The sequence below is a fragment of the Natrix helvetica genome (assembly GCF_964273705.1).
Source record: "Natrix helvetica genome assembly, chromosome: 2".
In the NCBI taxonomy this organism is placed as follows: Eukaryota; Metazoa; Chordata; class Lepidosauria; order Squamata; family Natricidae; genus Natrix; species Natrix helvetica.
In genome coordinates, this window is record NC_138552.1 from 67744304 (window position 1) to 67762888 (window position 18585).

The following is an 18585-nucleotide window of genomic DNA, read 5'->3' on the forward strand; positions in this document are numbered from 1 at the left end:
CTCTCAGACATACACTACATTGCCAAAAGTATTCGCTCACAACCAAGTCTGATTATGTGGATGGGTGAGCGAATACTTTTGGCAATATAGTGTATATTTCATCAGGAACTCATACATTCAACCAAAACTCTAGTGATGTTAATAAACATAATGGATTCCCTGGAATGGTAGGGTTTAAATATTCATATGTTACATTCTACATTTTATCTGGCTCCTGGGAACTCTGTAACAGTGTAACAATCTTACTTTAATGTGATACACAACCTGCCTGATTATTTGGCTTTTGCAGAGTAAAAAACAGCCTGAAAATCAACCCCCATTTTCTGGTTGAAACATGTTTCCTACCTGACATGTACAGAAAATTCTAGGCTTGTATCCATTTGTTTAGTGATCATTCAGTTATGGTGATCATGAAAAAATAGATGTCCTCCAGGTTTGTGTCTTAACATCCCCACAGTCATAGAAATCCCAGTTCGTGGGTACATGACTTGCAATTACTCACAATGAGCTGCAGTTATATGCTCACCATTTTTGACCTTCCCTGCTGGCTTAACAAGCCAAGTCAATGGGGAGGCTGGCAGAGAAGGTCCCAAGTTGATCTTTCTTTTGTCCCATCTGCAGCATTCATTCCTGCTTTTATGTGGTCTACATCAGACCATGCTAATCTTAGCCCAGCTTGCACACAGCCTACACCAGCCCTTCTCTTGTTTCTCCTGTGGCATCCCCAAACTCTTTATCTGAGACACCCCCCCTCCCTGCATCTTGGAGTTAATGACAGCAAACGGGAATACCAGTTTTATTTGTCATAATAACTCTATTGATATAACTAGATTTAATAAATTAGATTTAGTTGTAGTATGTCTTAATAGCCAAGTGGATTGTAATTACGGAAAGTAATTAAATTCGTTAAAAAGTTAATTGTTCTTTAGGTTATTTATTTACTTGTTTCCATTTTTCCTTTTATTTGCCAGTTTCCAGATGGCAGATGTATTGTTCAGTACTAAGCATTGTAGGGACACAAGAAAATAGATTTTAATTCTCCTCATTTCTGCTGCTACAAGGAAATATGTTTAGGAAGATTATTATGTAATATGAAAAAGAACGTTTCCATTAGTAACTCTCTGAACGACTGTTATTAATACTATACCACTCACAATTAGAATTCAATTTCCTTTCCAGTCATGATAATTCTCTTTTTAGCTATCCCATCTCAAATCGTACATGAAATATAAGAAATGTTTTTTTAAAAAATATTATTATTTGCAGGAATTATTTTAAGGAAACAACAGGGTGCTATTAATACACATCATTTTCCCTATAAGATCAAAATGTGGCAAAGGTTTTTTTACTAAGTACTTTGTTGGTTTAAATTAAAGGCACTTAATTGTTTGAGACAATATGTGTTCATAATTTTTGCATACTGTACTTGGGTTATATACAATAATGTGTATATATATATATATATATATATATATATATATATATATATATATATATATATATATATATATATATATATATATATATATATATATATATATATATATATATATATATATATATATATATATATATATAGTTAATGCAATACAGTACTTACAGCAGAATTGCTGTATTTGCAGCAAATATCACAATGCATTTTCATTTGTGGACTTCCATTTCATACGTTCAGTCATTTATTCTATTCTCTCTTTATTACCTAGCAGTCTCTTGCAACAGATGCAGAAGTCTTCAGTGAAAAAGAACTGGAAATAAAAATATTGCAAGATCAGATACAAAAGCTGATACAAGAAAATCATGAATATCTGGAAACACTAAAGGAGGCACAGGATACAAATAGGTTACAGGTAATTTAAGTTTTCTGCAAATTATTTAGGAAATATATATAAAATTATATCAATCATAAATAATAACTTAATAATAATAACCAAAAATATAACCATAGTTTGAAAAGATTATAATTAGGGTTATCAAGATTTATTCCCATGTAAGTGCATATAAGAATGCAATTTTAAATTTAAGTTGAATCCAGATTTCAGTGGCTTTAATTTCTGCAATTATGTAGTTTAATAAATGAATTTTTTTTTCATTTCAAGAATGAAAAAATGGTAGAGCAGCGACTTATAATTAACCAGCTAAATGACAAATTGGAGAAAATGGCGAAAGCATCTGCCTCTGATGGTGCTTCTGGAGATGGACCAGCTGCGGTAATATCAGCTAAAAGGCCCTATAGTGTTCCATTAACTAAAAGTTTGATGCAGATGAATAACATACCATTAAGATTGGATTCTCGAAAGGTATATATGAAAAAAACTTTTTATATAATTAACTTTATTATTTTCAATTTATGAATCAAAGTTGAAAGGAACTGTGGTAACATGAACATCTGTAGGTTGATCAATTGAGGAAAGAAACTGTAATGAATAATTTCTCCCATCCCATTTAAAGATGGCAAATATAGTGCATTTATTTACTCCATTTCTTCCATTTCTATCTGGTGGTTTTGATATTCCCCATACTCCACTAGAACTGGGTTCTTTGTTCTGTTCTGTTCCAATATTTTAAAAGGTTGCCCATTCCTGATATGCCTGCATTGGATAGCTGTGGAACATAGCAGAGTTAGCATTGGGAACTGGCTTGAATAATCTCTGAATGTCAGGAAAAAAGAATATCGTCATTTGGATATTATAAAATAAAGGCCTCTAGAAGAGGCAGATATGAGGTATACACTCAATTCCAGAGATCTCTTGGCAGGTTTTGATACCATTAATTGGGGTATCCTTCTGAACTGGAGTAGAGGATGCTGTGCTATGTTTTTCCCCCCTATGCAAATAATTCTAGTTGGTGTTGGAAGAAAGAAAGGCACTGCAGCCTATGGCTACTCACTTGTAGATGCTACAGGGCTCTATATTTTCACCCCTTCTGTTTAACATCCATAAATGACTGAATGAGGTCATTTGTCAGTGGTTGATGTTTTCCAATTGTACGTTTCAATCCTGGGTGTCTAAGTGAGGCTGTCAGAGACTGAAGGCTGAGAATCTGGATGGAGAGGAATACATTCACTCTCAATCACAGCAAGACTGAGGGACTGTGGGTATTTAGGGCCCCAAATCCTGGAAATTTTCCACGCTGAGTCCTGGATGGATGAACACTTATAACTTGTCCAGAATGCACTGAGGTGGGTAGTAATGGACATTTTTGGCATTCTTACATAACACTAATGCTCCATGAGCTCAACAGGTTGCCATTTGGCTTTTAGGTGCAATTCAAGATGCTGATTTCCACCTATAAAGCCCTTCATGGCATAGGGCTTGGCTAGCTGACTACGATAGTATATGTCTATCCTATACAATTGGACAATGCGGACATCTTCCAGGTTCCAGTGGTCAAATAGTTTAATCAAAGAGGCCTTGGGCTTTTTACCTTCTCTATTATGTCTGTTCTATGTAATAGCAGATCCCTCGGAATTGCATATCCCACCCCCACTTCATTTAAAAAGTCTGTGAAACACTGCTTTCCCCCAGACCTGGATTAGATGGTTGGTAATTATCTTATGGATTTTTACTTAAGTTAGTTGGAAAGTTTTCTTTTCTGGATGTACATTGCTTTTTGTTTTTTTGTTCTTACTAATTTTAATGTTGTACACAGTCTTTATGGAGGCGGGCAAATTTCTATTTTGACAAATAAATAAAAATAGCAACTAATATAGTTCCGATTATCAGGACAAGCAAAGATGTAAACACAACAACTCATCCTAACCTTCTCCCCCAAAATGGGGATTTGAGTCATATAAAGTTACTTTGCCCTACAATATACACTGAGCAATTTTTAAACAGAACCTGGATAAAAATATTTAATTTTTAAAAACTTATTTAAAAGGTACACACAAGCCCTCCGATGTATTCCTTAAGTAAAGTTATAGCTGGATTTCAGACCCGTAATCAGATCATGATGGATCACATAGAAGAGCAAGATGAAGTCCTTCATTATTGCTTTTCTGATCACAGTGATGATGATGATGATGATGAAAACAATGCCAAGAGTGGAAGGAGATTCAGATTTAGGTATGTTTTTAATCACATATGAGCAATATATAGCTTGTGATATTTAACGTGTATATCTGTTAGCTCATGCTATGAAAATATATTTAAATTTGAAAGAATAATTTTATAGCAGACAGAAAGAAGCTGAACCAACAGTCAACAATGTGTTGTGTAACTTCTGGTGGGGGACGTTCAAAGGATCCTCTTCTGCTGATCTGAGTAAGAGGAAGTTAATGGAGATGGTCCCTTAGTTTGTCAAGTTCTAAGCTAGTTATAGTTTAAAGATAAACTCTAGCACTTTAAATTTTGCTTTATAGGCAACTAGCAACCACTGCATATCCTTCAGTACAAGTTCTTTATTATTTCTGTCTCCTGTATCATTTAGTAACTTAGATATGACATTATACCCCAATAATTGCAATTTTTGGATATTTACAAAGGTAACCCACCTAAACTACATTGCAGTTCAGTTCCAAAATAGCTAATAGAAAGTTGTATTTCTGTAGGATGCAATAGTACTTATAAAAGTGTGTCTTTGAATTCATCAATAAACAAGATAATAGGAGTCGACCAGAAGTTCTCCAGCTGGACAGACGTGGGGGATGTGAGCTTTGAAGAGTCTCACACGAACCCTGTCTGACAAACCAATTCCGAGATCCGTTTTTGGATCAGAACCTCCCGGGGGTGTGTGTGAAGAAGGGGCAGTGTCTCATCAGACCCAGAGGGAGTGCAACAGGCCCTCGTAGGTCAGATATTTGCCCTCTGAATCGGAGTGGCAACATTGCTGCACAAGAAGTTGGCTTCAGGCCAAAGCAGCTGAGCAGGAATGTGCAGAGGTGAGATGAAATAATAATAATAATAATAATAATAATTTTATTTGATTAGCCGCAACCCTCTCCCGAAGGACTCGGGGCGGCGTACAATCAAACAGATAAAAAATACACATAAGACAAACATATATACAAAAGAACAGAGACATATACATATGTGCATGGAGGAGGATGGACTTAAGTGAAAGACAGTTAAAAATACAATTTAAAATCCCCTAATAAAATTACCAAATTAAAAAAACCCATCAGGAGCGTTACTAAGTTATGGTCGAGCCAGGCCAGCTATTTGGAAAAGGTGGGTCTTGAGCTTGACACAGAAGGAGCGGAGGTCAGTAGTAGTCCTAATATCCGGGGGGAGGTCATTCCACAGGGCTGGGCCCGCCACAGAGAAGGCTCTGCTCCTAGGCGCCGCCCCATGGCACTGTCTGGTAGACGGCACCTGGAGAAGTCCCTCTCTGTGCGAGCGGATGGGTCGTAGGGATGTATGGGGCAGAATACGATCCCGCAGGTAACTAGGTCCTGAGCCATGGAGCGCTTTAAAGATCGTAATCAAAACCTTGAAATGCACTCGATAGACCACAGGAAGCCAGTGCAGCTCGCGCATGAGAGGTGTCACATGGGAGTACTTGGTACTCCCCATAATCACCCGCGCGGCCGCATTCTGGACCAACTGCAGTCTCCGAGTGCATTTCAAGGGAAGCCCCATGTAGAGAGCGTTACAGTAGTCCAGGCGAGACGTCACCAGCGCATGGGTGATTGTGCGTAAGGCATCCCGGTCCAATAGGGGGCGCAATTGGCGCACCAGGCGAACCTGGTGGAACGCCCCCCTGGCCATGGCTGTCACATGTTCATCCATGGACAGCCTGGTAAGAAGATCTATTAACCCACAGTTATAAATCAGAATTTGGAAAAGGCAAAGAACCTTGAGAGCATAAATAATATTGATGGACAGATTGGGATTTTGGCAAAAAGAAAGAAAGAAGGGGGAAAACGGAGAGTTGAATCACGAGCCCAAAACAGAGCCATTTGCTTGAAACAATTTGGACAGAAAGGAGAAAGTAAAGAAGTGACAAACCCACTCAAACACAAATTCTAAATTTGGTTTTGGACTTGAAAATATTGTGTTTCTAAAGGAATCTAGGAGTGTGAAGATTTATTTCGTCTGAGTTTCTTCTAACATACATATCTTAAGCAACTTTAATTAATGAGAAGTGGAATGCAACAAGGGAGAAAGATCAAGAAAAAGCACTATTTTCTCACTAAAAAATTAAAGCCTAATCTTGCCTGTGCGGGAAGTTCTAATTAACAAACTGCCATAAATCAGAACTTGGAAAAGCAGGAGGCGAAGAGAAGGCGAAGAGAAGCATACCCGAGTTTGGCTGTATGCAAATTTGTTCCAATTAATATATTTTGAGCAACTGTAACTAACGAGAGGTGGAAAGATAACAAGAGGTGGCAAGGGAAAAAAAACAAGAACTGGGAAATACAAAGGTTTTTTTTTTCTTTTTTTCTGCAAAAAATCAAGATGGCTCCAGATTCTCTTCCGTTTTCACATTAGTCGAATTAGCTAAATTAAATGTGGACCAGAACTTTGAAATAAGATCTGTATAACTAACTGCAATTTTGGAACTGGACATTAAGGAAGAACAAAAGACCAAAATGGCTTCCGTCGCTCTTCTCCACAGCAGTTGAATTAAATAAATTTAAGGTGGACCAGAACTCTAAAATAAGAACTGTATAATTAACTGTAACTCTGGAACTGGACATTATGGAAAGGTGGGAATTTGAAGAACTACGTGAAATTATAAAAAATATGCATAAATCATTAAACTCATTAAAATCAAGTCTAAATAGAATTCTGAACTCAGAGAAGCAGGTATTTAAAAAAGAAGGGAAGGAAGAAGGGGGGAGATAATGAAGGGGTAGAAACGGTGGGAAATAAAAAGCAGACAAAAAACAGGTTGACAGTGGCATAAGGAAAATTGAAGAAAAAATTGAAGAAGGAGGTTACACTCCAACAAAGGGAAATATAAAAGAGCTCTTTGACAGTGGCTTGGGGAAAATTGAAGAAGGTGGACATGTCAAAACAAAGAAAAGGGAGAAGGCAGGAATAGAGTAGTGGGACAAAAGACTTACTAGGAAAAAATCAGACAACTAGAAATTGTTATATGGGAAAATATAAAGCTAAGGTAAAGAAGTATATTCCTAAATATATAAAATTGAGTTGGTAACTAATTGAATATGATAATGGAAAGATAATTAAATAAAGGTTAAAATATATGGAATATGGACAAATATGAAACCGATATGGGGAGATTGTAAAGCAGAGGTTTGTGATTCACTTTTATACATGATAATTAAATTGAGTTGCTAATTGATTGAATATGACAATAGAAGGACAATTAAGCATGGGTTAAAATATACGAAACATGGACATATATAGAACTTCTAAGATACTGAACAAAGTGAGATGTGTACTGCTTGGTTTTCTATATAGTAGATTAAGGGAATTGTAATGAACATTGAACAGCAAGGATTGCCATTTATAGACAATTAAAGTAACCTAAACCAAGATATAGAGGGAACATGAAATATACTTACAGTGGGAAACTATTGAGATTTAAAGACAGAATCACAAAGGGGGGGCGTGTAAGGATGCATAATTATATAAATACAATGATGAGAATAGCTGGAAATTGTAACCAGGTCTACATCTCAGCCAAAATTAGGCTTGGGGGGGAGGATTTAAAAGCACAATGTCTATATATGTACACTTTTTTCCCTCTCTTTTTGAAAAAAGGAGGAGGAAGATACTGTATATATTTAAATTAAATATGTATATTGAAAAGGAATTATAAATACCATCAACATAAAATGGAGCTCTCTCAGAAGCTGAAATACACCAAGTAAATGAGGTGAAGTAGAGAAGAGAGGTAAGGGAAGAAGAGAGGGATAGGAGAGAGGGCAGGGGGGGAAGAGGACGACCGAAAGGAGGCGTGGAAAGGGGAGAGAGGAGAAGGAGAGAGGAAGGGGAAGTAGATAAGGGAAGGGTGACAGAGGGAAGAAAGGAGGTAGAGAGGGGAAGGAGAGAGGGAGAAGGAAGTGGTGGATAAGGTACAAATATGGTGTATGGAGAAAAGAAGAGCCAATAATTGTTTTGGGAAGTTGATGGTAAGACGAATTGATGTAAACATTTAATAATACAATACAATGTTGGCTATGTAATACTATACATGTGGTTATATGTTTTGAAAATGAAAAAATAAAAAACTTTATACACAAAAAATAAATAAACAAACAAGATAACAAATGTGCCAAAAGAAAAAAAATCACATTTTTATTTAGTAGCAATACTCATAGCAATGTTTTGTTCATAAAACATTCTTTCACTGTAAAAATGCTTACGATTACAGGTTATCCTCGACTTATGACCATAAGTGAGCCCAAAATTTCTGTTACTAAGCAAGACAGTTAAGTGAGTTCTGCCCCATTTTACGAACTTTCTCATCACAGTTGTTAAGTGAATAAATTAGTAACACGTTGTTAAGTGAATCTGGCTTCCCCATTGACTTTGTCAGTTGCCAAGCATCTAAATTTTGATCTCAACGTTCATGGGGATGTTACAATGGTCGTAAGTATGAAAAATAGTCATAAGTAACTTTTTTTAATGCTGTTGTAACTTCGAAGGGTCACTAAAGAAATGGTTGCAAGTCAAGGACTATCTGTAAGACAGTTGACATCTCAAGCTGTATTTGTTTTTGTTTTTTTTAATGCCTGCTTCAATTTTTACTTAGACGTTCCTTAAACCGTACATGGACACGGAAGCAGGCTTCTTTTAGCTATATAACTGAAGGAAAAGAGGTACAGCAAAATGCCAGTTCAGAAATCGGAAATCTTTCATCAACAGAAGCTGTTACAGATAAAGAAGGTCAATTGATCTACCAATTATTGGTCTACAACGATCTACAACTATTATTGTGTCTTATGTAGTCCAAAGAATAAAATGGGAACGGGAATCTGGAAATAAGGATTTGTATTCAAAGCAATGCATAATTAATTAATGAGGATGACATTTGTACTATAACATTAACATTAAATTTCATAAAATATACATATTTGCTCTTTAATACTTTAAATATTTATTTATTGAAATGCCTTTCAATTAAAATATTTTTAAGCAAACAGGCTTTTAAAAATTAACAGTGCATTCAAACGTAATGAATGTGTCACTAAACTTAAAAAAATAATGTAAAATATATTTTATTACACAGAGATTTAAACGTAGCATTTTAAGTTGTAATCAATAAATATGGAAAATCATTATGAATGCCAGCAAATGAGAAATAGCATATTACAGGTGATATTTTGATATTATACATACCTCCCTATTACTGCATGCTATTTTGAATATTATATTAAAGTTTATCTGAATTGGCCAATGTACACACAATTAGTTTTCAAACTATACCTGGAAGCTTAAGTACCGTATTTTTTGGAGTATAAGACGCACCTTTTTCAAAACCTCAAAAAGAGGCTGAAAATCTGGGTGCGTCTTATACATCGAATATAGCATTTTTTGCCTCCCGAAGCCCCACCCCTTCACCAAAATGGCCACGCATACCCTTATGGAAGCTTTCAGAGAGCTCCTGGGGGCTGGGGAGGGCAGAAATGAGTGAAAAATGGGCCTTTTTTGCCCCCCCCCAGCCCACAGCAGCACTCTATAAGCCTCCATAAGGCTATGCATGCAATTTTTTTTAAAAAAAAAAACCTGGCCTGTTTTTGCGAAAAACAGGCCGTTTTGGGGAGGTTTGCAGAATGTAAAAACTTTTTTTTCCCTTTCAGAAAGCTCTTTAACTGATTGATGAGAATTACATTGATCAAGTGCTATGCCAGCAGAAACACCTACCTATCTACTGTATTTCTCTCCCTTTTTCTCTCTATATCCCTCTACCCACCTACCTACCTACCTACACACAGTCTCTCTCTCCCTACCTATCTACTGTATTTCTCTCTATCTCTTTCTATTTCTCTCTCTATCCCTCTACCTACCTACACACACACTCTCTCCCTCCCTCCCTCCCTACTGTATTTCTCTCTCTCTCTCTATCCCTTTATCTACCTACCTAAATACTCTCTCTCTCTCTCTCTCCCGACCTACTGTATTTCTCTCTTTCTCTCCTTCTCTATCCCTCTATCTACCTACCTGCTTTTTTTTAAAATTTGCCTCTTCAAAACCTTGGTGCGTCTTATACTCCGGTGCGTCTTATATTCCAAAAAAAATACGGTAACTCACTATGCTATATATGAAATCCACATTCATATATTTGATACATATATAGGTAGTCCTCGACTTATGACCACAATTGAGTCTAAAATTTCTGTAGTTAAGTGAATCAACTGTTAAGTGAATTTTGCCCCATTTTAGGACCTTTCTTATCACAATTGTTAAGTGAATCACTGCAGTAGTTAAATTGGTAACACAGTTGTTAAGTGAATCTGCCTTCGTCATTGACTTGGCTTATGAGAAGGTTACAAAAGGATATGATGCCTCGGACATTGCAATTGTTATAAATAGGCGTCAGTTGCCAATCATCTGAATTTTGATCATGTGACCATGGCAATGTTGAAATAGTCATAAGTATGAAAAATGGTTATAAGTCACTTTTTTCAGTACTGTTGTAACTTCAAGTCACTAAACAAACTGTTGTAAGTTGAAGGCTTCCTGTAGTTGCGTTCATATATAACTACTTGTATTCGTAAACTTTCTGTACTTAACTATATACTAAAAATAGATTTCAACCTTTGAAAAAAAATCTTGGTACAGTAATACAGTTCATTTTATAATATACTTAGCCTAGTTTTGTTCTGTTAGACCCAAAACTGCTTACACCTAATATTTTAGGCGTCTCTGAGAATATGTTTTATGTTCTTAAAACAGTATACTTTCTTTAAAGGTGTGGATATTGAACTTATCAAGAAAAGTCAAATAATAAATGTGCAAAAGTTAAAGAATTCAGAGCTAAAACTTATTGCTGCTAAGCAAAAAATGAATGAACTTACCCTTAATATCCGAATGAAAGAAGAACTCATTAAAGAATTGGTGAAAACAGGTACATATATTTCGTAACTTACACTTTGAATATAAATATATATAAAAGAAAAGAACCAGGTTTTATATGAGATAATTATTGCTGCACAGTGAAAAAACATTTTTTAAAAGGCAGTGTAAAATCAATGTACAGCATTTGTCATTGGAGCAATCCTTAGTTTGTGAATTTTTTTCTAAAAAGTTACATTAAATTATATTGAACCATTTATTTTAATTTTGTTGCCTAATCTACCTCCTGGTTATTTTGAGAACAAAATATGTATATGAGGAGCCATCTTTAATATCACTTGGACTAGTTTTTTTAAAAAAATTGGTAATAAATATGTTAAATGGTTTTTAAAAATGATAACAATTGCTGCTACAATGTCAAAAGTCACAAATGAGATCTCCATTATTTAAAATTAATATTTTTAAGGTAATGATGCTCGATCTGTAAGCCAGCAATATTCTCTGAAAATAACACAACTGGAGCATGAAGCAGAGCAGGCTAAAATTGATTTAGCAGAAACACAAAAGCAACTCCAAGAACTGGGGAACAAGGAACTAAGGGACATTGCTGAAAAAGCCAGATTACAGAAAGAATTCAGAAAAAAAATGGATACAGCAAAACTGAAAGTTCAGGTATTTGCAATTGAGAAATTCATTAAAAACCTGTGTATAATCTGTAAAAAGTACAAGATAATATCTCACCTAGTCTCTCAACTATAGAATATATACTTTATATTATCATAATTCATGAATCTTGCTAGGTTGGTGCGTGTGATATAGAAGAATAGATTTAATAGCCATGGCAACAAAGGGACTTGGAACATGAACTGGAGATCAGAAAGCTACTCAATGTGGGGTTACTACGATGCTTTTTATCTGACTACCTATATATCTCTCTTCCAAATATATGGATCTTTTCTCCAGAAATGTAGTTTTTTGCTCATTTGGCCTATGCTTCAATTCTTGTCCAAATAATTCTGTATATCATATATAACCTATATATTAAGAAATGTAAGCTATAAAAATTACTTAATTATGGAGCATTTCCAATAATAGATTTGTTTTCTGAAAGCAATGTTCTCCACCTGTAAAAATCCTTGCTAACGTAATTAATGATGTACTCAATATTGTGCCAAGTACCAAGACATTAATATGATTTTCATTTTATTTATAGTTTGTGTCTTTCTCTTTATTGTGTGTGTGTGTGTGTGTGTGTGTTATATTTGTGCTGATAAATAAATAAAGGGAGACTAGTATAGATCTATTTCAAGCTATTTAGCTGTCATCAGCTAGCCATACCCTTACTGGGATTCGAACCAGGGCTGTATTACATATTAGGCAGTTGTATTAGCCACTAAGCCACAAGCTCTCCTCCTTATCAGCTGAGCCAGGGAAATAGGTATGTATTTGTGTTACAACCCCTGGTGTGGCCAAATATGGGAAGGAGCTCACTACTCCCCCTTTCTGTCATATATATATATGAAAGACACAAACTATAAATAAAATGAAAATCATTTTAATATATATAGTTGACTCATATGTTGAAAATGCCCAAAGCTAGTCATATATGCAAGGAACCATAATTAAACCAGCAGCAAGTTAGTAAAACAGTCCAATTAGAAAGCTAACCAAACAATAAAATAGTATATCATATAACAGTAACTGATGAAATAAAATGTACTATGTGACTTCAGGTCATACAGAAAAAACAACAGGAAACTAAGAATCTAGCATCATTATCTACCCAGAATAAGAAACGTATATCAGAACTAGAACAGAATATTAATCACATGAAAAATCAACAAGCCCAATTACAGAAAAAATTGCGGGAAGAGAATGAAAAAAAGAAAATACTGGAAACAGGAATTCAGCATGGTCAATTGAAAATCAAGGTAAAAGTTTTTATTTCAGATGTAAATTATAACTATGTTTAATGACAATAGTTTCATTTCATTTGATTGTAATGCACAACTTATAAAACACTTCTTGTGAATATAATATGCAGTTAATGTACAATTTTATGTGTAAACAGTTCCACAAAACTATACATTAACTGCATGTCATTATTCATTGAATAAGGGTTTCAGAAATTGTATATTACAGTCAAGCCCCAAAAAGGTTCCTAATTCAAATCATATTTGAATTCTGAATTTACTGAGACACCATGTATTTTACTTCAATTCCAGGCTTTCTACAGTATTGTAGTAAGTCTATATTGGAGATGGCGAACTTATGGCACGCAAGGCACTGCCCTGTCAGCTGGCAGCTGAGTTCACCCTTTTTTAAAGCCATTTTTCGCCCTCCCCAGGCTCCAGAGCCTTTATAGGAGCCTGGGGAGGGCGAAAAGAGCCCCCCCGCCCCCCGGAGGCCCTCCAGAGGCTTCATGAGCTTCCCTGAAGCCTCCAGAGCGCAAAAAACCGGCCCTTCGGGCAAACCGGAAGTTCAGGAACGGACTTCTGGTTTGCTCGGAGCATTGTTTTGACCGTGAGGCTTCAGGGAAGCATCCTGAAGGTCCCTCAAGCCTTCGGAGCGCTCAAAACGACCCTCCGAGCAAATCGGACGTGCCTAGACCGGGGGAGGGGTCGCGCATTGCATTATGGGTGCGGCATGCCTGTACACTACCTCCCTGTGCTCCCCCCACTTATGGCACGCAAGCCAAAAAAGGTTCGCCATCGCTGGTCTATATCAACAGTTGAGACTTGTAAAGATTACTGCTCTGTGTGTGTGTGTGTGTATGCTTGCGCGCACACGCACATGTGTACTTTTGAGTCAGTCTTCACTCCTGGTGACTAGATGGGCAAATTCCTTCAGTCTTCTTTGTGCCTCTAAAATTTGTTTCAAAATGAGAACTGTAAAAGTCAATATTCTAGTAATATGTATTTTTAAAAAATTACTTACAGGAACTTCAACAAAAGACAGAACAGCAGGAGAAGATTCTAAAGCTAAAGGATGAAGAGATTGCTGCATTTAAGAAAAGAAACTCAACTGGGGCTCCCCAACAACTGCAGGCAATTGAAGTTTTGTAATGCTAATCTGCTAAAACGCTTTTGATAGCCTTGCCCTACTCTACCCATAACATGCGGCCACTAAATGGCTTGAAGCCTGCAACTCTTTATTTAGTATTTAATTTCTGTAACTTATTCCTGGTTTTTCTCCTCTAAGAAGTATCTTAGACAGCTAAAATAATTTTTAAAAGATAAAAGCTTAACATTAGTAATGTCATGGAATGAGTTAACAATGAAAAGCTTGGCAAAATGTAGTAGTATTATAGCTTTTCTAAACTCTAAAGAAATTGCAGTTCTTTTAAATTGAAAGTGATACTCTGGAAAAAAATGCTTCACTGATAAATCAAAGAAAATTATGAATTGGGGGAGGGAGGCAAACAAGATCTTATTTTTACCAGTCATAAGGGATTGTGTGAATCATTTATCATACAATCAGCCTTTCCTCATTTATAGGATTACAGATAATCTTGTTTTCCATGTTAGCCCTTGGCCTGTATGATTTTCTAGAACTCCGTTATCTTATGGGGAAATTTTTATTTTTAACTAAGAACATAGAGTATTTCATAAGTTTATTATGATTAGTGATAGTATAATGCTGAATGCTGGCTCTAGTCCCTCAGCTGGAGGACAAGCTATGCAACTTCCCATTCCCTCTCTTCAGCACTCACCAATGCAACATTGGCTCTTGTTCCTTTTCTGCTCTCCCTCCCCTCCCAATGGGCAGCATATACATTTTATAAATAAATGAATAATCTCATATCCCCCACATTTTTGCCTGCTTGGTGAAATATCCTTGTTGGGATTATACAATAGGTATATACATTTGCTCAGGTAACTGTCAACCATCCCTCAATAACCCTAACCCATCTGACAGCAAAACAAGCGCAAGTCAGTTGAAATAAGCAAACATATTTGATGTACAGAAGTCAGAGGTGGGCAAAACTACAGAGAGCCAAAGTATATTCTATTCTTCCAGTGCATCCTGATTCAGAAGACTTTTTGTTTTGTATTTGAGGTACAAGCATGATTCAGATAATTCAACTGCCTCACAGTTCCAAAGAGAAAAAGGGAAGGAAGAGACCTTGCAGGCTGCAGAATGCTCTTCCACACAGAAATTTGTTTTTATTTTTCTTAAGCAAAGAGTGATAAAGCATGGAAAATAAAAAACAGCATCAAGGACAACCCCCACTTCCCCAGTAAAATCTACATCTATAGGAGTCATTATTTTAAAAGGCATAGTTTGGAAGTATACATTGATACACTTGTAATGTTTAAAAATGTACTTTAAAAAAAAATATGCGTTCATATTTCTATTTATAAAAACACTGTGATGGGATCCTTAATGTGCATACTAATTTGAAAATCATAAGTATTGATTTATCTTGTATCTGTCAGATTTGATGTTATAACTTAAAAGTTTGTGTTTTTTAGTCCATGGACAAATTATAGTTTTATGAGGTATGCCATTTGACCTGATTAAATTAAATAGTCCTCTACTATTAATTTTGGAGTATGTCCCATTGAGTTGAACGTGACTTACTTTTGGATTGATGTGCATAAAATTACACTATAAATGCCAATTGGAATTTTTATCCCATTGGAAAAAAAAGCACTATTTAAGCTAGTTTTAGTATTACAGTATTAAAATTAGTATAATTGAGGAGCTAAATTTGTGCATCATTTCTGCTCAATATAGAAATTAGAAGAGAAAAAGAAGTGCTTAGATGAAGAAATAGAAAAGATTTTGCACCAGCATCAAGAGTTAGCTGCTCTGGAGGAAGATTTAAAAAGAAGAGAAGCGATTATTTTAAAGAAGGAAACACTAATGCAGGAGAAAAGCCATTTGGAAATTAAAAAACTGAGATCCAGCCAGGTACTTTTTAATACTGTTGTATGCTAGGAATTGAAATTAGAAATTAGCACTCTGCACTTGCACTCAGCTTTCTGTGTCTTCAGTATAAAAATGTTTTAGCAATTTCAAATTAACTAATTTTTAATGAGAAATATGGGGTACATCTATTGCTGAATGCTTTGTAATGATTTTTTTTGGCTCTTTCTCCCATAATAACCAATACATAACTATGTCAAACCAACATAGAAAACGTATTTTGTTACACTATAGTCTGTTATCAAAATAGATGATACGGTTTTGGTACAAGCAGCACTTGTGACATTCTTAGATTGACTTTGCACTTGCATGCCTACTCTTCTTCTGTTAATCAAAATAGCAAATTAATTTCTTTCTGTGCTATGGTGCAAATGGAGTTGTTATGAAATTGTTGTGGAATTGTTTTTGCAAGATGAATGCTGACATTTTAGGGTAGTTAGAGTTCCATTAACAGGAACTCTTAAATTGTTCCATCTCCTTAGTTCTACACTTTCCCCCATGTCTGTAATGCTAAACTGCTAAGACATATGCTTCCCTTTCACTTACCTTTTAAATTGAGCAGAAACTCAGGCGTAACATGGTAGATGTTCTTACCAGAGGACCATTAAATTGAAATAACAAAAGAAGCTAAAGAAGTTGTGGTGAAATCATTAGTCATAATTTCAGATTTCAAACAAAATCTGTCTAAACACTATCTGTATCTAGCCCACATTATAGTCATTGTACATACTAATAGTTCAGCCATGAGGAATGAAGATACCCTAAGATCTAAAGAGTTTTCAGTGGAATATATTATATGAAGATTTATGCCAGAATAGTCTTTAAAGTGCCAAATCTCTTTTCAAAATTATTGTTCTTAAAGGGATGATATCTTCATTTGTGATTTCATAGGCTCTCAATGAAGATAGTTTAAAATTATCTACCCGTCTAAGTATGTTAGATCAAGAACTTTGTGACAAAAATAAGCAGCTTCAAAGAACTGCCACAGATGAACAAGGGAAGATTTTTGAAGAGGTTCAGGCTTTGCAAAAAGAAAGGGATCAGCTATTGAAAAGAAGAAACAGCGTGGATGAGAAATTAAAGAATGGCAGAGTGTTATCAGCAGAAGTAAGTTATTATCTATTTGATAACAATTAGCTGCTGTTAATAGAAAAATCAAAATGCAATCAAATTAATAGGCAAACTGTTAATATGTAGAGCTGGTAATTTTTTTAAAAAAAGAATCATGGTATTTTGTTAAAACCTTTCAGAAGAAATCGAACAGTGAAAAGTATCTCCAGGAAAGATGCCCTCCTCTCCCGTTTTCTGTTTTTGTGTATTTTCTTCTCTGCTTCTAAAAAAGCAGCAGCCCCTATATGTTAAGACAGGGGTGTCAAACTCAAGGACCACGGGCCAAATCTGGCCCGTGATGTGATTGGATCCGGCCCATGGGGCTGTCCTGGTCTACCCAATGCAAAGAGGAAAGATCGAACATGCGTGGCTTCAGCCCGGTCTACCCAATGTGAAGAGGAAACATGTCAACAGTTTGAGGAGTGGTGTCAAACTGGCAACGCCCACCCAGTTGGTCACACTTCCCCCCCCCCGAGGTCAACCACAGCCCTGATGAGACCCTCAATAAATTTGAGTTTGACACACCTGTGTTAAGAGATGTAGTTTTGTTAAACTAAGGAATGTGGTTTCATTAAACAAAGAAATAATAATAATAATAATAATAATAATAATAAAATTTATTTCTTAGCCGCACCCTCTCCCGAAGGACTCGGGGCGGCGTACAAGAAAACACATAAAATATAAAATAGACAACACATACACAATAAACAAATACATGGACATGGACATGGAGAAGGGAGGCAGATGAATAGAGACAATTAAAACACAGTAAAATCTAAAAACCCCAGAATTAAAGTTAAAAAAAAATAAAATAAGGGAAAGTTGTTAAAGATTGTGTGATTATACAATCAATTTGCATACTTAATTCCATTATAGACAGAAAAGACTTTTTTCAAGCACAATAGGTGAGAAATTTGAGAATTGGCTCCTTTTCTGTAGATGTTTATATACTGTTTCTGCTTTCGCTAAGAAGCATATGATAGGCTTCTGAAGAACCCATGAGTTCTTCAAAATAGTTTGAAAATCACTGTACTAACTGAATGCCATAATTAGACTTTTAACATTTCCTGCAACACATAATGTATATATATTTATAGTACATATAAATATAACTACAATAATGTATTACGGTAAATTCATAATCACAGGAATTGTGAGATTAATTAATAGCCTTCAGATTTATTGTAATACATTTGACATTTCTGTTTTCTTTCTTCCTAGGAAGAACATGTTTTATTCCAGCTTGAGGAAGGAATTGAAACCTTGGAAGCGGCCATTGCTTATAAGAACGAAAGCATACAAAACCATCAAAACTCAATCAGAGTGTCATCACAGAACCTTACCCAAAGTGAAGCCAGTGTGATGGGAAAGTTGGTATCATTGTCTGCTACTGAACTGCGCGCAATTCTTCTAAAGTACTTTAACAAGGTTTGTCAGAATAGTATTCAGCAATGGGAAATCTGCCTGTTCTTTTTATTGGTACAAAATGGCCATCTGATGTACCGGTACTTCTATCTGAGTGCAGTATCATAAATCATTTTAAAATATTGTTTCTGGTAATTATGTGTTATAACTCTGACAACAGTGAAACCTTCTGATGTTTTTTCATAGC

General features: G+C 35.6%; 1 protein-coding gene and 1 long non-coding RNA gene across 5 annotated transcripts in view; one reads left to right on the top strand and one right to left on the bottom strand.

The window, feature by feature from the left end:
- The window catches only part of LOC309387193, a 47222-nt gene that overhangs the window by 19541 nt on the left and 9096 nt on the right, over positions 1 to 18585 (bottom strand). The window contains exon 3 of the long non-coding RNA XR_014174561.1: positions 1601 to 1745. This is a non-coding gene — a long non-coding RNA (uncharacterized lncRNA). The remainder of the gene's footprint in view (positions 1 to 1600; positions 1746 to 18585) is intronic.
- The window catches only part of KIF27 (kinesin family member 27), a 31772-nt gene that overhangs the window by 7729 nt on the left and 5458 nt on the right, over positions 1 to 18585 (top strand). For 3 of the 4 annotated variants that reach the window (XM_081943471.1, XM_081943470.1, XM_081943473.1), the window contains exons 5-15: positions 1704 to 1847; positions 2097 to 2297; positions 3880 to 4064; positions 8668 to 8801; positions 10828 to 10983; positions 11398 to 11603; positions 12665 to 12862; positions 13871 to 13978; positions 15672 to 15848; positions 16755 to 16970; positions 18195 to 18401. In XM_081943471.1, coding sequence (XP_081799597.1) covers positions 1704 to 1847; positions 2097 to 2297; positions 3880 to 4064; positions 8668 to 8801; positions 10828 to 10983; positions 11398 to 11603; positions 12665 to 12862; positions 13871 to 13978; positions 15672 to 15848; positions 16755 to 16970; positions 18195 to 18401 — 1932 coding nt within the window. The remainder of the gene's footprint in view (positions 1 to 1703; positions 1848 to 2096; positions 2298 to 3879; positions 4065 to 8667; positions 8802 to 10827; positions 10984 to 11397; positions 11604 to 12664; positions 12863 to 13870; positions 13979 to 15671; positions 15849 to 16754; positions 16971 to 18194; positions 18402 to 18585) is intronic. The other variant, XM_081943472.1, reaches the window with a different exon arrangement.